The 14,483-nt window shown below is 40.9% G+C and overlaps 1 protein-coding gene across 1 annotated transcript; it reads right to left on the bottom strand.

The window, feature by feature from the left end:
- Positions 1 to 1,240: 1,240 nt before the first annotated feature.
- Positions 1,241 to 13,861, bottom strand: PARP11 (poly(ADP-ribose) polymerase family member 11). The gene is made up of 8 exons (XM_055808869.1): positions 13,741 to 13,861; positions 9,535 to 9,663; positions 9,326 to 9,446; positions 8,024 to 8,099; positions 6,409 to 6,481; positions 6,191 to 6,321; positions 2,453 to 2,604; positions 1,241 to 2,008 (listed from the first exon to the last, which is right to left on the bottom strand). The coding sequence occupies exons 1-8, from the start codon at positions 13,774 to 13,776 to the stop codon at positions 1,695 to 1,697; spliced, it is 1,032 nt and encodes a 343-aa protein (XP_055664844.1). The 5' UTR covers positions 13,777 to 13,861; the 3' UTR covers positions 1,241 to 1,694.
- Positions 13,862 to 14,483: the final 622 nt, after the last annotated feature.

Below are 14,483 nucleotides of genomic sequence, written 5' to 3'. Positions count from 1 at the left end.
ACACACTTCCTGCTGCATTAAAACAGAGGAAAATGCATTTTGGCCTAAGTGGTTTAGGAACAGAAGCAAAAGGAAAACCTGCCATGAAATTACAAATACAAACAGACACCCAACTTGTGCAAGATCCATTGGCAGGCAAAGATAACAGCACTAAGGAGGAGATGTTTGCATCCTCAGTTATGATGCCAGATACACAGTCACATTCTCCTTCCAGTTCCATAGGTTTATATGATTTTGAGTGGATGTGATCATGCCGGCTGCAGTGCCTTTTAAAAACAATAGATTTTAAACATAGCCTTTGATCCAAAAAGTCCACTAACAATTCCAGGCCAGACCAACGCAGATCATTCTTTATCTACCACAGTTATATACAATTTCTATCATGATTTGTTACTGGTCATAGCCAAAGAAGCAGCTTGGAAAGGCTTCCACTTAGACCTTGTCCCTTGGTTCTTTTTAACAAAGAAAAGCACTAGGGACACAATTTCTTAGGGAATTATTTAACATTTTAGTGCATGTCACTGTAACAGCCCCTTCTTCAGCTCTTCATGTAATTAGGTACTCAAGTTTTTTACCCAATTATTGTCTCTTTTGCTCTTCCTACATGTGAAAAAATATTCTTCAGCTTTACAACCATACCAGTTATGAAAACCTGATCTATACAAGTGTTTCTGAAAGCTTTCTATTAAAGTGTTCAAAAATTAAAGGATGGCATCTTTTGAAATTTGCATTGTCAGTTTAACTGAATTATTTCCAATAAAATTAGTCTAAACATTGTCCTCTGCAACAGCAAGTAGATGAGCACTGAGTGCTTCTTAAACCCTGACCAGGCAAGAATCCCAGCAGCACAGATGCACGAATGCAAGTGCGTGCATATGTATACGATAGTAAGCGGGCAAAAATCCTACAGGACAAGAACTCGGGAAGGTGTATGGCACTGCTGATGCCCCAGCACTGAGCTCAACAGTTACACACCAAACAACTGACCACAAGAGCTTATGGGCATCGTTTCCATCAAATCAAAAGCTCAAGTCCCAGTGCAAGGATTTTGTAATCTTGCAAGTATATAATTGTAGGTACATTTACTGTAAGCTTAAGTTAAACATAATGGAGTCGGTAAAATTTATAGCTCCTTCATCAGTTTTCTCCAGATAGTTTGCATTCTAAACCTACTAAAAAAAAAATAAAATTAGGCCTCCAAACAAAGCAAAGTGTACTACAGAACACAGACATACATACATATGTAGCCAAGTCCCCTGGGGTTTTGTTGTTGATTTTGTGATTGTTATGTTCTACAGACAATCTTTATAAAAGATTAGTGTCATCATAGGCATATTATGTTACAGGTAAATTGCTACCACATGAATAAATACTTGTAATACATTAAAAAAAAATCAGAAAATAAACCTTGCCTTTGTAAACTTACCAATGCCCAATCTATTTAAGGCTCACTAAGCAATTTCAAATTTGTAATAGTTGCTACATTTGAAAAATGCATTAGTAAAGTTTACAGATTTTTTAAAAACAGCCCGACAACCTGCCTTGAATGTTTGATAGCTTCCTTCCTCCATGAACATATGCTAGCTTTTCTTTCACCTCTCTCACATTTCATGTTTTTATACTGTTATCTTTACAAAAGGAACAAAAGTATCAAAAAAAGACACAAACAATATTCTGTTCAGCTCCTTTCGAGCTTAACAAAATTCTATTAAGTACTCTGGGTAGATTTGGTTGGCATCAAAGATAACAAAGATCTTTGGGTTCCAGGTGTTATCCACACAGCTGTCATACAAGTTCACAAAACTTCCATCTTTTGAAGGAGGCCTCATGTATTTTGAATCACCACTGATATAGTCACCAGTTAGTACACGAGCAAGAAACATGACTTTATCTGGTCTATGCAGATGAGGCTTCAGATTCACACCATGAATTTGAAATGTATCTCCATGCTTCATGTCCTCTTTGCAGAAGCGACTGGAATAAGATGCATCTCTTGCAAAATAGGTCCCTTTCAAATAAAAAAAAAAAAGTCTGGTGACATTCTTATTGTGACAGTTTAACTACTAGAGCATGGACATAGGTATCAAGATGATGAAAGATGTCTGTTCTTTTATGTTCATTAGTAATTCAATTTTTCTTTCCTAAATTGTCAGATTATAGCAACATGACCAAATATTTTTAGTGGGAATGTTTTAGTAGAGAAATTGTCTTGTGATCAACACTGCTTTGTTGGGCATCCCTTCCCCATGCTTCATGGTCTTTTCAGCCAGCTGCAGCAATTTGAATTCCTTACTGCATCTTAACTGCCTTAATTACACTTGATGTAAAAGCAGAACTATAGTAAACAGCTCTGGGATGAACACAGGGAGTACATCACAAAGAACTTACTATAGGGAACACTTAATGTTGAACTGTTAAGATTACCAAACTGTTGTAAGTATTTTTGTCATACCTTTTCCATACACAGCAGCATGCATTCCATTTATTCTCCAGTCAAAGTTATGAATACATATTGCTTCCACAAATTCATTACTGGTGCCATGAAATAACATCTGCTCATTAATAGTTGGGACCCCTCTCTTCTTCTTTAGTTGAGCCTTTTTCCTACAGAGAACACACAACACAACGTTACACACATCTGTACGATCATATTACATTACTACTCTGAAAACACTGTAGAGGGAACAGACCTAAAACACACCACACACGCCACTTTTGCAAGCGTCTAGATGATTCTAGTTTTTAAACAGATCAGAATTCGTAAGGTACGTGTTCAGAAATCACACACTTCTAGATGCTGTGGACTATTTTCAGAAGCAAACAAAGATTAGGAATAAAGGTCTTTTATAGCAATTTTATCAACATTGTTCATTTGGCATTAGTTTCAGCATGGTCAATTTCTGCAGATACATTTTTAAATGAAAGGCATTTTTCCTCCCATTTTGTTTCCTCTACGTACTTAAATAGCATGGTGGGAGGAATAACATAGTGGATTATAAAGTGTAATTGCACAGGTAAACAAGCAAAAATACTAAAAATAAAACTGCCTAAATTTTTAGGTAAAGTTACTTTAATGTGATCATTTCATAATGTTTTTCTGAATTTATGGTTCACATACTTTCTAAAAGAGCGAAGTCGTACACTGGTCTAGAGTTCTGAAAAAACCCTTATACTACAGGTAAATCTATATTACAGTCTCATGGGCAGAAGTGCATAGCACATCTTCAATTACAGCACAGATATATTTTCCATCAATCTTTAAGTGACTGTCAGCTGGGTTTTCCTAAGATCCATGCAGAAGTTGACTCTGAAGCTGTGTCTAAATCACCAAGCTCATAGTTATGATCCCTTGACTATCCAGACAAAAGCAAGTCGGAGCGCATCATAGCTTTGTTCTTGTCTGTGCACCCAAATTTTCTTCCTATAAAAGCCACAGAGCATGTGGCACTGTGCCAAGTACTTTGATTCATCAAATTAAGCAACCTGCTTAGAACTGGAGTGCACACTTGAACTGGGGAAGCATTCTGAGGGCCTGCAGTTTAGATGTAGCCTGAGGAAGTCCTGTCAACCAGGTCCCAGGGAAAGAGACAGGCAGCAAAGAGTCCTTATCATATTAATGGCATTACATTGCAAATGTGCATGATTTATAAATAAGTACATTTCACAGAAGTTAAAATCTTGCAGTACTTAGCTTGAAAGATAGGTTTATTCTGGCTTATTGTCCAAAACATCTGTGTGTTTATACCGAGTCAAGGACTTGTCAGTTTCTCAGGCCCTGCCAGCAAGAGGGCTGGAGGGGCACAAGAAATTAGGAGGGGACACAGCCAGGACAGCTGACCCAAAGTGGCCAAAAGGATATTCCATAGCATATGACCTCATGCTCAGTATACAAACTGGGGGGGAGTTGGTGGGGAGGGGGAATCACTGCTCAGACACTGGCTGGGCATCGGTCAGTGGCTGGTGAGCAACTGTACTGTGCATCGCTTCTTTTTTCCCTTGAGTTTTATTTCTCTTTTTGTTATGTCCCTTTTCATCACAATAATTATTAGTAGTATTATATTTCACTTTATTTCAATTATTAAACTGTTCATACCTCAGCCCATGGGTTTAACCTTTTTCCAGTTCTCCCCCCCATCCCACCAGGGCTAGGGGGAAGAAAGTAACCAGCTGCGTGGTACTTAATTACTGGCTGGGGTTAAACCACGACACTTGGAAACTTAAATTTTTTTCTATGTGTCTTTCACCTACAATGGCTTTCCAAACCAGCACGTCACTAGAATCACAAGGGCATCTGGGAGGTTTCACTAATCTCATTTGTGACATTTTGTGTCAGAGGCAGGGAGGTTCCAGGCCCTCAAGTTCCATTAGCAATTCAACAAAACCCAGGAGCCAAGCATTTTGAGAAAACTACCTGTGTAAGGCAACACCTCTGAGCTACGGGCTAGTGGTGCTGAACACTCAAAATTTTATTAGCAGCCCTCTATTGATGGCTGCTGATCTCTGACAAAGTATGAAGGTAACCTAGAGGAACAGAACAGATTTATAGAAAAGATGAATAATCAATTGTTCAAAAATGTTCTGTAACAGTTCTTCACTATCTCTGACCAGCTGATTTCATAAAACCAGTTTAAAATAGTCATTAATAGGGGGAAATTAAGAGGTAAATGTGTATTGACCGCTACAACGATGCAAATAATCATTCAAGCAATGCTCAAATTCAGTCCCGAAACAAAACACTTCTCCAAAACCACAAAAGTTTAAGTAGCAATTGTTCCTCATAAGTAGTGGAATACGCTGAGCACGCTAGGAAAGTAGTTCTGCATAATGCAGATATGCCATGCATTTTTTGTTGATTTGGAACAAAAATTGAGGAGTCCATTCTAAAAAACATTGATTTAGCACTTTCCACCAGCAGCAATAAGCTAATCCGGTAAAACAAAATTAAGTTGATCCACCACTTGGAAGGATCTCATACAGCCAACTCACTCAATGGAGAATCTAAAGCAAAACTAAACACCCAGAGACAGGCTCTTTGTACACATGCAAGCACACAGGCTGTTTCTGAAGACGCTCAGCAACCTCACTGACAAACACTGCTTTCTGCTTCCTGTGCTCCTCTACAACTCCAAACTGCGATGCACAAACCTAAATATGCTAGACTACGATTCATTTTCTGTTACCTTCACTTTCCCACACAGGACACCAAAAGAACTTTAAGTGAATTTGAAATACTGGAATACCTACTTCTTTGTAATATACTACCAAGACAGTAATTTCTTTACTCATGTCCCTAAGCTCATCTACTCCAAGGCTTTATTTTACTCACAGCAGAAAGGCAGCTGAGCTCCAGTTGCACACACTCTAACAATTTTCATTGTTACTATATTGTAGAGGTTTTTTTGAGAAAGGAAAAAACTTCTAGAGCCAAAACAACTTTTCTCCATATACTTTTATACCATACACGTATTTAAAAATACCATAGTTTTTGATAGTTATATGGAGATACTGTAATGCTCCTAACATATGAAATTCTAATTCCCATTCTCAGTTTCATACTGTGAGAATATTCTAGCACAGCATCCATAGATTCAGAGTTCTTAAACCATGAATTCTACTCACTGACCAGTCAGGAAAACTAGTACACTCTCCAAATGACATCATTTGTTAGCTCCTAAACTAATCAAAAAAGGTCTTCCCCTGCCTCCCTCTGACATCTACACTGGAGACTCAAAAGACATTTGGTTTCAAGACTGCTTGCTATTCCTACCCTCAAAAATTAAAATTGGTATTAAGACGGTATAAATACACCTTTACAGAAACTTATTTATAGAAAGGTAGATGTTGAAACACAAGGCCAAGCAAATAAGCCTTAATACTTAAACAGCTAAATATAACCAAATTTACAATTAGATTCATAGAATTGTTTAGGTTGGAGAAGACCTTTAGGATCATCGAGTCCAACCACTAACCTAGCACTGCCACGTTTTAATGCATTTCTACAAGTATTACACTTCTGCACCTGTAGAAACTACAGAGTTTTGTAACCGGAATTTTGAATACAGATTAAAAAAAATTAAAGATTAACACATTTTCATTAATAATAAAAGCAATTAAACATATTTCTGCTGCATGCCTTCACGATTTTCTCTGTTAACAATCCTAAGACTGTTGGTTTTAGAAATAATCTCACCTGCAAAAAAACTCCCACAAGTCTAGATTTTGTATTCTCTTAATTCTTTTAATTCGGTGACTATCCATTGTTTTTCCAAAGAGACTAGAAACTTCATTATATTCATTTGTTTTCTTTTGCAATGGAATAAGCTGGAAAAAAAGAGGTTAGCACGATTTCAGTTCGGTGCATTACTTCATTATCAAATGTTTTTGACCAACAGGCATTCCAGCTCTCACCTGATATGGCTCCTCAGTATTTACATTCTCCCAGTGTGAAGGCATAGGGATAGCCTCATTTTCACAGATGAAACTTCAAAGGAAGGTAAAAACACATCACATGAAAGACATGAGGCATTTTCTTCCTGTCAAAATCCTGTTCCAAACAACACAGTACGCAAAAAACCCAACCACCAACACCCCACAGAACTTATACAAAACTACTTAGGGTTTTAATTCAAACAAAGGCTGTTGTCAGCAGGTAAGGTCAAAGGCAAGAGATCTTAATTTGTATTCAGATTCTGGCTTAGTTTATTATAAATAAACCACAGCAATGAACAGTTTTAATATAAAATGATATAAAACATAAAAAAAATTATACACCATCTACCCAACAAAAGGTAGGAAGATAAATCAGAAGAGATTGTCAGAAAGGTCCGCAACATCAGGAGAGTAACACTAATTTAGAAATGCAAGAGTGTACACACAGCCTGAACATTCCAAACTATCAGGAATTACAACTAGCCTAAGCCTCTGGAAACTGAGCCCTCATTTGAGGTATTTAAAAGCATCATGTTAGAAATACACACTCGAAAATTATAGTTTATTTCTTTTTTAAAAAAACAAAACCAAACGCTCAGAAAGGCGTTCTAAGCATATACACCATATACAAAGCAGCTCTTAAGCCTTAAAACCGGGACTAAAAGAAGGGATTTCCTGAAAGTAAAGAATGGTGTCATCACATGAAAAGAGAGTACTGAATGCAGTTATTGAAGAAACAAAAACCCAAAAGTGAATTGCCGTGTTGCTGCATGCACTCTTCAGCAAATATCCATTGAAAAAACACACCTTCCTGTAGTAGCAATCTTTTTACACTGACGTTCATTTTTTATTACAAATGCCAAGTTTCTTTTTGAAAGTAAAAACAGACTGCAATTCAGAACTATCATAATTTTTAAGAAACTATGGGGGAAAAAAAACCTACATATTCCATATAGTCAATTTTACCTGTGGTAGTATCACTGCATAGATCAGTTTATTGTTTACTGAGTATCAGATTTACAACAGCACAGCTTTACATCTAATGACTGATCAAATGGTAAGAAAAAAATCTAAAGCAACTAGGCTCATAAAACTATCTGGTTGTTATGATGCAATTTCTTGTAATTTCAAGTAACTTTAGAGAAAATGATCAAAACATAGAGGCAAGAAAATATAACACTTTTTTGCTGTTACAATAATACTTCTAAATGATTTATGAAGTCATTATTACGATGGAACAAACTTCATTTTTTGCTGCTGCTTCTCCACAGCAATTCTGATTCAACAGGTATTTACAGCAAGGAACTCCAATGACTAAAGTCAGGCACAGCTTTAAGAACCTTGCCAAAGGATGTCAGTATTCAGTATGCCTTGCCTCTCCCACTACAAGTTCCTTACTTTCTCAGAAAAAAAGATAAAAAAACCCTAAAAATTATTTTGCCACTCTTCTACTCTGAAATGTCTTCCTTCTTGACTTGCACTCCCACCTTGGTTCAATTGTTTGATGCAAAAAGTAAATAAATATATTTGTTTCATTTTACTTAGAAGAATCAGGAATAACATAAAATAAGGAGTCTTCCTTTTATTTCCTTACCTGAAAGCACTGATAGAAAAGGGAGCTCGCTTTATTGGACGTTGCTTAAGGGTTGTTAGGTTGGTTTGTTTCATAACTGAGAATAAAAGAAGAATTAGGGTGAATGTTTCTGGAATTCATCTACAGTATATGAAACATTTAAGTGTCATTTTTAAAATTAACATTACTACACTCACAGTTGCTTGACAGGAATTCCCATTTCAACAACTAACAAATCAGCATTTTCAATAAATGTTTCTAAATAGTTGCCTCAGAACCACTGTCATTTATACAAGTTGGCAAAATGTGCAAATATTACACAAACAAAATGCACGTTCAGCCCCACTAGATCCCTGGCAAAACCCCCACTGACTTTAATACAACTAGGATGACAAAGCATATTAACATTCTTAATGCAAGACACCATGACCTACAAACGATAACATAAATCAGTCTTTAGTATTTGCATTTAGTGGTTTTATTCCAGATGCAAAACAAAAAGTTTTTTTAAACAGACATTTCAACACGTGAAAACATAAACCTCCTTATACTGTTACATACAAATTTACTCCTAGTAAATCACTGTTTTACTCAGTCCCCACTTTCTGTATTTGAAATATTATTTTCTTTGATTGGAAAGAGGCTTCTATTTAAGCATATAGCCATTACATAATTTAATCAGAAAATAAACAATCTGTGAATGGAAGTGTTAAAGAAAAAAAAAAGATGTCATTAGAAGACACTTTTGAACAAAGGACAGATTAATTTATAGTTAGCTACTTACGTTGTAAATTACAGAATATTACAGGATTCTAATTATGCTATAAGTGAGGCCTTTACAATCTACCAGAAAATCTCTTTGCCTATCTCCCTGTTATTCTGACAACAAAATTGGCTTCAACCACCTGCTGAACTATTAAATCGCTCTGATGCCAGTATATTGCAGAAAACTTCCTTCACATCAATGTTTCTTATAAAGATTCTGAATGGAAGAGGTTTTTCAAGTTTACAAGCAGTTGAATGTTAAAGAAAAAAGGTTCAAACATCCCAGTCCCATAGATGTATGCTATATACCACTAGGCCTGAGGGAAGTGGCACTAACATGGAGTGCTACTAAAAAAGACATGCTACTTTTTATTAATAAACTATGCTAGAAAATGTAACACAGCAGCTGCTTCTAAAAACTCCTATCCAGTAAAGACAACCTCTGCCATCACAAGTTTTTGCATGGGATACGAGGACAATAATTTGCTGAACGAACAAGTGAACTGGTGTATCAAACACCTTCTATTATTTAAATTTACTTTATGAAAAGATACATACCTGAGAAGTCTAGCGTGTAGTTAAATTTTGATGTAGTAAAAGAAACAGAACCACGTGGGTTTGTTCGGAAGCTCCTTTCAATATCTTCACTGCTAACAGAGCAATGACTGTTTGAATCAGTCTTCAAAATATATGAAAAAGCACATTTAGACAAATTCAGCAATAGCTAATTTGATGTATTGAAATCATCACAGTTAATATGTATTTACCTGAAACATATGCCATTTACCACACTCAGCCAAATAAAACCAGCCCCACTGGGTATCAGAGGTATCCATCTCTTCAACTGAACTTTCCATCTTTGGCAAAAAATCTTCTGATGTTCTCTGAAGCATTTCCTGAAACATTCACAGACATACACAAAAAAAGTATTGATACTATTCACAAAAAATGCATTATTTGAGAAATTCATAAAAAAGAAAAATAAAGTGATTTTGCTATGCTTAAAAAAAAAAAAAAAAGCCTGGCAGGTGGAAGGCAAATTTATCTTCTCTTGTTCAGAGAAAAATTGTCAATTTGCTACTTATCCAGTATTATCCTTTAAGTATTTTCAAAACTCTCTCGAATGTCTGAAAGTGTGCCAGTAAAACACAAAGGCAAGAACTATAGGCTTTATCAGATCCAAGAAAGGTGCTAAATTTCATACTGATGGTCACATAAGCACAGCCATTCATATATACACAACAGGCTCAGAGTTTCATACCACTCAGGAATGAGGTGTTGAGGTTACACCTAATGTTTAATGAAAACATCTACTAGGTACTCATCAACAGTGAACAAATTAGACTGGATATCAGAAGTTGTTAGGAAAAGATTAAAAAACTAAGACAAAGAACATAATTATTTAACTGTGCAAGTCCGCAATGCATTATTCCTCAACCCTGCGTGAAGGTTTGTTTCCCCACTGATGCACCCACTTAAAAATGATACAGTGAAACTACTGATACTCTGTGTTTATAATTTCAGAGAAGGTTCTCACCAACAGCCAGAGTGGCTTCCACACAAGCAGTGACTACCATAGTTTGGGTACTGCAGGATGGAAGAAAAAGGTCTGAAGAAAGGATGCAGCAGAGGTCTACAAAATCATGACAAAACCCAATAAGGCATAATAAATCACATTTTCTTCCAACATAAGAAGGAGACTCCTATCACAGGTTGCATGTGTCAAGTTCATAACAAGTGAAAGAGAAACTTCTTCATAAAACAGGTGGCAGTCTGCAGAATTCAGCAGCTAGACAAGTTCAAGCCTACCAAGAGCTAGGCTGGAATACCGTTACAGTCCCTGACATATTTCAGCTGCTTCTTCATTCATCAATTAAATCCTGAAAACTCTGAAAACACTTGACTACTTGCATGTATCTCCTAATATGTCAACTCTTTCTGCCATCCCCAGCTCCCAACCCCCAGGCAAAAATTCGAAGTAGTTTGGGGGGAATCTTTCAGGGAGAGAAGCTTGCCCTACTCCCAGAAAAGGTCAGCAATTCATCCACTCTTAACTGCTTAACTAAGGCTGGCACTCTTCCCAACGATTTCCTCAACTTTTGCTTCCAAGAAGTAGAACAACACCCTTCAGCACGAGCAAATCAAACAATGTCCACTTAATATCCTGTATGCTTCAGTTGTTTCCTGGACGCATCAACCCAGAAAAAAAGTAGAGACCTGAAGAAGGCAAATACTGGAGACTAGTAGGCACCGGCTGGCCAATGCTACTGGGACAGGAGTTGGGAGCAGAAGACACTTCTTCTAGCGCTACCCTTCCCTCTTGTCTTTCCCAAGCTAGCCCCCTGTGGTTGTTTGAAGAGCAATTCCAGAAACCTCTTTGTGGTAATAGCTAGGGACTGTATTTTAATCATCAAAAGCTCCAAAGGGCTACAAAAATCCAGATGCTTCGAAAACAGAGGAATCAGACATGGAACTCCGCATCACCTCTAAACTGCGGAATCTGAGTGTAAATCTACTTTGGTACAAATGGAAGCCTACGCAAGGCTACATACATGGCTGCCTCAAGTTCAAGCGCAACTACACTGAAGATACAACAGCTGCACGAAAAAATACTTTGAAAGAGGTAAGAAAACTGTTCTCTATTTCAGAGGGCATCTGCCAAGATCCCTTCTGTTCCTCACAGCAATGCAGTCACAGAGCCTATAGTTGTTTGGTGTTAAAGCACTGTCGCAGCACAAGCAAGACTAGGTGGCTGCAACAAGGCTTTTACCATCCCATACCAGGTTAACTTCAATAAGTAGTTCCCGTGCCTTGCCCCAGCACAGCCACCAATCCCTCACAAAGTTTCAAAAGTTCATCTACTGTCTATGCTGTTTCTTCACCTTCTTCAGGCCAGTCCACCCTGCTTCTCGCCTCTGAGGCATCCAGATTCCTCCTTCTCCGGGCTCCTCTTCCAGTCAGCCACTCCTCATTCAGGCCCCCTGCTTCTTCCAGAGCCTCTCCTTATCTCGCCTACATCCAGCACACACTCTCTCCTTCCTCTGCTTCTTCCAGGTCTCTTTTCACGCAGTCTCATCTTCATACCCCCCAGAGCTAATTAACTACTTAGCAGGAACCAGCCACAGCTGCACACTATCCACGTCAGCCAGCCCTCCGCCCCTGAAGCCAGCCCACAGCTGTATGTTATCAATGTTAATTAACTGCCTTCATTCCTCTACAAACACAACTGGCCAGCATCTATTGATGATACTCTTTTGCCTTCAACTTGAGTACTTGGCTGTGTTCTCTAGTACAGAGAGAAGGCCGAGAGAGTTTACACTTTTTTTTAAAGCTAAGAGTAAAGCAGTTCAGGCTTTTTTGGTAACATTTAGTTTCCTCATATTCCCCCTGAAATGGCCAGACCTCGTCCATCCCAACATTAGTTCTAGATCCTGAATCTGACTAATCAAATCAGTAATGCCTTTCGAACAAGTTAAAACCAGAGAACCCATGTTTTCATACATGCCACATCAATACACTTGCACTCCTCTGGGTGCAACGCAGCCTCCAGAATAAACCATCTACTAAGGAGATGGTTTCACAAAAACTTTCAAAAATGTTACATTCAATCCACATGCATTACCCTAGTCACAAAGTCCAGGGTAAGAAGGTAGATTCCAAGATACTTAGAAGTATGGAAGAATGATTCAAAGACATGAACACACAAAGCCATAAAAACAAGAGAGCTTGTTCTCAAGGGTGATACAAATCCAAAATGCTTGAAGGAAATTGCTCAACTGATGAATTTAAAATGAAACCCACACCATTTATAAGGAACAGGTCGCTTTTTGTCCCAAGAATGCTGAATGCACGCACAGTGAGCGGGAAAAGCTCAGTGTTTTTTTCTGGATGACAGGATGTCAACTGTCAAAGATGCAACAATAAGAATGTAATTAGCAGTGCTATCCCTAACAGAAGGCCTCTCAACTCCCATTATTAGCATTGTTTTTACTAGTCCAGGAGTTACCAGAACAGCTCAAATTAACCACAATTACTCTGACAGCAAAAACATCCTTCTAAATAGAATGAATGCTCATTGTATGTTGTGCTGTGACTGAATGGCTTTACCACCACTGGTAATGCACGGCCTCATTTTTCGAGAGGTACAGTTTAAAGTTTGAATGATAAACACGCTTTACAGTGTGCAGAATCACAGAACGGTTTGGGCTGGAAGGGAAATTTAAAGATCACCTAGTTCAATCCCCCTGCCACGGGCAGCGACACCTTCTGCTAGCCAGGTCGCTCAAAGCTCCATCCAGCACCTGACTCTGAACACTTCCAGGGATGGGGCATCCACAACTTCTCGGGGCAACCTGCTCCAGCGCCTCAGCACCCGCATGGCAGCAAATCCAGAGGCACACCGCGGGGCCAGCCTGCCTGCTCCCACCGGGCAGATGGTGCTTGCTGCCAAAGCCCTACCAACAGCAACTGTTCACAGGCCGCTGCTGGGCCCACTGGCAGCGCCAAGGGACTCCCCGGCTCTTCCTCAGCGAAGGCTGCGCCTCAGCGGGGGCTCGGCCGAGGTCAGCGCCAGGGCCAGCGGGGCAGCCAGGCGCGGCCTGAGCGCCAGCGCGGGGCACCCGGCCAGCGGCCTCCGCTGTGCCGCCGCTCACCGCCCCGCGCTGCGGGGGCCCACCGCTCCGGCCCCCCCGAGCGCCGCAGCTGAGCCCGTCGGGGCTCAGGGACACGGCGGGGCGCTCGACCTCAGCGCAGCACCCGCACCCCTGCGGCTGGGCCGCAAGCCCCCGAAAGACGGAGGCCTCAGCCCCCCCCCCCAACCTGCCGGCCGGCGGGGGCGGGGCGGCAGGGCGGGGCAGCGGCCTGCGGGGCGCGCCGGCTGCGGAGACGGGCTGAGGAGAGGAGGAGAAAGCCGAAAGGAACGGCCGTTTGCCCCGTCCCTGTCCTGTCCCCGTCCCCCTCCCGCCCGCACTCACCGCATCGGCCGCCCCCCCGGGGCTCGCTCCCCACATACCGCTCAGGGGGCGGGGGGAAGGGGGGGAGGGGGGGGGGGGAAGCCTGTAGGGGGGCGGTGAGCGGGGCGCGTCACCGCTCGGCCTCCGGGCGCTTCCGTTATCGGTGGTAGAAAAAAGGGGCGGGGCAATAGCTTTTATAGGACGCGCGCGATAGGGCCATACGTAAAGGGGCGTGGCCTTGTAGGCAAATGAGAGACGGGGTGGGAGGGGCTGGAGCCTCTGGCGCGGCGCTGGCAGGGTGGGTACCGAGTACCGGGCAGAGCTGCGGGCCGCTCGTCCGCCGTAGCTGCCGCCTGCCAGCCGTGCGGGCTCCTGCAGCCTTTCCGATGCCGCGCGGTGTGGGTCGTTCCGGCGGCGCCGGGCTCCAGCGCATCATCCCTCGAGGCTCCGGACCCCGCCGCTTCGAGTTTTAGTGCTTCTGTTTGTCGGTTGTCCTCCTGGGCAGCAATGCGCCTCTGCTTTACCAAGGAACTTTTGACAGCTCGTAATTTTCTTGTGAGCTGGTATGCGTGTAATTCTGTACTGAGAGCGTTTTAAAGAGCTGGTCCCGTGTCAGCACCGGGCAGGGCAGCAGAAGTGACCGTTCACACCAGGCATGAGGTGCAATTCCCTGATGTGAAGAGGGAGTAAGAACTGCAGCCTGTTGCAGGTGTTTAATTGCACCTTCAGGGCCCCCGGGCAGCGTTGTGCGCAGCTGAGGTCCA

Source organism: Falco peregrinus, chromosome 6 (genome assembly GCF_023634155.1).
Source record: "Falco peregrinus isolate bFalPer1 chromosome 6, bFalPer1.pri, whole genome shotgun sequence".
NCBI classification, from domain to species: domain Eukaryota; kingdom Metazoa; phylum Chordata; class Aves; order Falconiformes; family Falconidae; genus Falco; species Falco peregrinus.
The sequence above is the reverse complement of the archived record's forward strand: the minus strand, read 5'-3'. Positions and strand labels throughout refer to the sequence as shown.